At 33.8% G+C, this 4,649-nt stretch overlaps 1 protein-coding gene across 1 annotated transcript; it reads left to right on the forward strand.

The window, feature by feature from the left end:
• Positions 1 to 1,190: 1,190 nt before the first annotated feature.
• On the forward strand, positions 1,191 to 3,487 carry LOC105828257 (protein ANTAGONIST OF LIKE HETEROCHROMATIN PROTEIN 1-like). Its single transcript, XM_012666504.3, has 4 exons — positions 1,191 to 1,570; positions 1,766 to 1,979; positions 2,443 to 2,715; positions 3,043 to 3,487. Exons 1-4 carry the CDS (start codon positions 1,191 to 1,193, stop codon positions 3,382 to 3,384), a joined length of 1,209 nt encoding a protein of 402 aa, XP_012521958.3. The 3' UTR covers positions 3,385 to 3,487.
• Positions 3,488 to 4,649: the final 1,162 nt, after the last annotated feature.

The following is a 4,649-nucleotide window of genomic DNA, read 5'->3' on the forward strand; positions in this document are numbered from 1 at the left end:
TTGACAGCACTGGTAAAAATAATAATACCTGAAGTGTCTTTAGATGGAAAATTTTGTAATATCATATAGCATCTATTGACAGCACTGGTAAAAATAATAATACCTGAAGTGTCTTTAGATGGAAAATTTTATAATATCATATAGCATCTATTGACAGCACTGGTAAAAATAATAATACCTGAAGTGTCTTTAGATGGAAAATTTTGTAATATCATATAGCATCTATTGACAGCACTGGTAAAAATAATAATACCTGAAGTGTCTTTAGATGGAAAATTTTATAATACCATATAGAATCTATTTAGACAGCACTGGTAAAAATAATAATACCTGAAGTGTCTATATAGTACTGAAAAATTTTATAATACCAACTGCATCTATTTAGACAGCACTGAAAAAATTAATAATTCTTGAAGTGTCTATTTAGATAAAACTGGAAAACCAGCTGCATCTATTTCGACAGCACTGGTAAAATTTATATACCTGAAGTGTCTATTTAGGTGGTACTGGAAAACTATATAATACCATATGCATCTATTTAGATTGTATTGGTAAAATTTATAATATTTGGAACGTCTCTTTTGACGGTATTAGTAAAATCACTACCGCATTGGTATGCATGTGTACATGTATTTCCAATACATGTACGTTATAAGTTTATGGTAATACAGTACGAAATTAAAAATGTTGATAATTTACCGACGGGATTAGTTATCAACATTTTTAATTCCGTTGTGACGGCGCTGGGGTCCGGTCGAAGTTCGCTGTTTACTTTAGCATCCCCTTAAGGCATAAAGATACGAGGCCGTTACCTTCCTACCTCGTGTAGTCCCCTCCGCTTATCTCTGTTTCCCCGCACATCTCCGCTCCTCTTGTCACCAAACGGGGGCTATAAAAGCCCTCCGCTGGTGATAAGCGAGCAGATCTCCCCGGTCTAGCGTACTGAGCCGACCGATCCATCTCAGCGTACTGAACTGAGACTCCTAGTGCACGCACTGAGTGCCGACTTAACCTAGAACCGGCTTCCTTGCTAGCGCACACTGAGCGCTTCCTCGCGCCACGCAGGGGTGTGTTCAGATTCCCAACCTAACAACTGAGGTTGAGTTACATAGAGTTTCGACTCTAACCCGACTGATTTAACCTGGGTAAGGCTTTGATTCTGAACGATGTATGTTGTCTTTTGTGTTAAGATGGAGGGTCGAAGAAATATTATTCTGACAGCTATTTGTGCGTCTAAACAATTGTTCGAATCGTTGTTTAGTAAAGCAGTGGAAAGTAGTGATGAGGAAGAGGAACAATTGGCTGAGGCATTTTTATTGGAAGCCCATTTAAGATTACGTGGTTCGTCAAAAAATGCTGTACGAATTGAAGGTTATGTGGAAATGACAGTCCCAAGGTTTAATGCAAAACAATTCCGTGAACATTATAGAATGTTGCCTAGCACATTTGAACTGTTAGAAAATCGTCTTGGGCCTATTTTGACGGGAAACCCTAGCAATAAACCTTGCATTCCTGTTCGTACGCAATTACTTGCTTCACTGTGGCTGTTAGCAACACCAGATTCTTTTAGGTAAAGTATTTACACATTAATGTATACCCATACAGTATAAAACCTGCGTTTACATTATAGCAATGTTGTAATAAGATTGCAATTTTGCACCAATGTTGCTACAATGTAATTGTAAATTTCGTGTTATATGGGTAATTTTAGTAATATAATTTTTGTAACTTGTAAACAATGTTATGCTAATTATGCTTATACAAGGTTTGTAGGTCTGAAACATAATCTCGCTAAGTCATCCTTGAATGCCAGTGTTCAGCGAGTTGTTGCAGCTCTTAATGATATAGCAGGAAATGTTATTAGATGGCCAGCAGGAGATCGCCTTGATATTGTGAAGCAAAAGTTTCAATGTCTTTCCAATATGCCAAATGTAATTGGTGCAATTGATGGCTGTAATATAAGCATTGATGCTCCTAAGGTTTGTCTTGTTATATATATTGTCAATCCTTTTGATGCTACCAAAGGCAATTTTTGGCAACCATTTGGTACATGTACCAAATTAGTAACCAAAGTGTACCAAACTGTACCAGAACCAATGAGATATATAAGTAAACTTTTATCTTATTGGTTCAGGGGCTCGATTCTTGAATTCATTCGCAAGAAAACGTATGCGCAAATACCCGCTCTAACAGAAAAGTTGCAAGTTAATTGGTTGAAAGCCATACGATAGCCAATAAATTTTCAACTTTTCTGTAAGAACAGAATTTGCGAATACGTTTCTCTTGCGAATGAATTCAAGAATCGGGGCCCTGGTACAGTTTGGTACATGTACCAAACAATCGCCAAAAAAATTGCCTAAATTTTTAAAATCTTTTTTTCTTTTTATTTAAAAAAAGGACAAAAAATTTAAGTTTGTAGCATAAAATTTTTCTATGCTTCAGGAACATTCACTGCATTATAAAACAAGAAAAAAAGATTATGCTGTGGTTCTCCAGGCAGTCTGTGACTCAGAACTAAGATTTACTGACTGCTTTGCTGGTTATCCTGGTTCAGTGGGTGATCGACGTATTTTTCGAAACTCGGACTTATTCTTGGCTGCAGAACATAATGTGAATGCTTTCTTCCCAAATGGTGAATACATCATAGCTGATAAAGCATATCCCGTATTATTATGGTGCATTTCTCCCTACATTGACAATGGCCGTTTAACACGAGTAAGTTTTGCTGAGAAATTATCTTGTATCTTTGAAACAGTTATTTGTACAAACGGACAGAAATGCTTAGATATATTAACTGCACTACTTCAGAGAATGTTTTTTTCTTTCGAATGTGGAAAAATAAAGGTACTAGTGCACTTAGTACGCCTAGGCATTAATGTTCGCATGTATACATACACACGTAGATAAAAATGCCTTTACACTTAAAATTGGGAGCGTATCAGGGCACATTCAGAACACGCAATTTTATGTATAAAGGTTTTTCTGTCCGCGTGTGACATATAAGTGCTTCTTAAGTGTTTTATTGTAAATTTTCTTTTTCAGGCACAGAAACGCTTTATTTCAATACTATCAAAGTCGAGACAAGTCATTGAACGTTGTTTTGCACTATTAAAAGGAAGATTTCGACGAATGAAGCATTTAGAAATGAAAAGAATAGACTTAATTCCAAGTTTTATTCTTGCTTGTTGTGTGCTGCACAACATTTGCTTGGATGGGCTTGAAGAGTGTGAGGTAGAAGAAGATAATGTTGATGATTTCATTGAGGAAGGGCTTCAAGTAATAGGACAACAAGTACGGGAGGATGATGATGATAACAATGTAGGCTTTCAAGAGGGTGAAGCCAAGAGAAATCGTTTTGTAGCCCTTTTTGAAAAAAATAATTGATAGATCGTATTATTATATGTGATGCTTACACGTATAATAAATCATGTAAATATGTTAGTTTTAATACATTAATTATATTTCTTATTTTATTTATGACTATATTGTGTAACAAAAATTAAATAAATATTATATAAAGAAACAAAAACTTCTTTAATATATAAAATATTTATAAACATAAATCACAAACAATAAGAAACAGAATGTTTAAAAAAATTGTATTACAATTAAGAAATAAAATAATCTATCTCTTAAGACAATATTAATATTTCTTGGTATTACTATTTATATTTCTTTACATAATAATAAAGTAAACTTAATACTTTGTGTTTTATATTATATAAAACAATGCAGTAAAAAATAATTTTATATAGCTAACAATCACATATATCAAGCACATGTACATGAAATATACATGAAATTATGAAAAAGCAATTGGCACTGTTACAAGATACAATTATAATTGCATTACGTGCTTATAAAATAACGAGTAACAAAAAGATGATTTTAATACTAAATAAATTTGATAATGCTTTTTGTATCTATAACATTTTTTTGGATAATTGTAATCAGGTACAAAATGTTAATTATAATAAAATATAGAAGTAAAATAATAGAAACGTAAAAAAAAAGGCATTTTTAGTAAACCAGTCATAGTTATATTACTTGCTTGTGAGCAATTTATCGATGTGCTGGAAATATGTTTTGATATATGTTCTTTTTTAATTGTTTAATGAGTACAAATTTTTTCATTTATAAAAATGTTGCTTATGAATGGTAACAGTAGATGCATTTACATCTGATTTAGTAAATTAAATAATTAATAGAGAGCATATATCAGAACACATCTCCAGCACACATCCGCAACTTGCTCATAAGCAGAGAGGAAACTGAGAGTGGCCACCACGGCGTTTTTCGTGCGACCGATATTTGACTAGCATCAGCGCCAAACATAAATGTAAAGCCTGTTCTACATTAATTGCAGTCGCCAGTTGCAATTTGCAACACCCAATAAATGTCGAGTTTTAACTAGAAACTAAGCGCTTATTAGATGTCGCAAGTCGCAACTAGCTGTTTGCGATTAATGTAAAATAGACTTTACATCCACGTTTGGCGTTGATGCTAGTTAAATATCGATCGCACGAAAAAGGCCGCGGTGGCCGGTCTCAGGTTCCTCTCTGTTCATAAGTAAGAAATGCAAACAATTTATAACTTCTCTAGAAGTTTGTTCATAATATCAGTGAACGCTGCAATTCCTTTGTTTTGTA

The sequence above is a fragment of the Monomorium pharaonis genome, chromosome 1 (assembly GCF_013373865.1).
Source record: "Monomorium pharaonis isolate MP-MQ-018 chromosome 1, ASM1337386v2, whole genome shotgun sequence".
NCBI classification, from domain to species: Eukaryota; Metazoa; Arthropoda; class Insecta; order Hymenoptera; family Formicidae; genus Monomorium; species Monomorium pharaonis.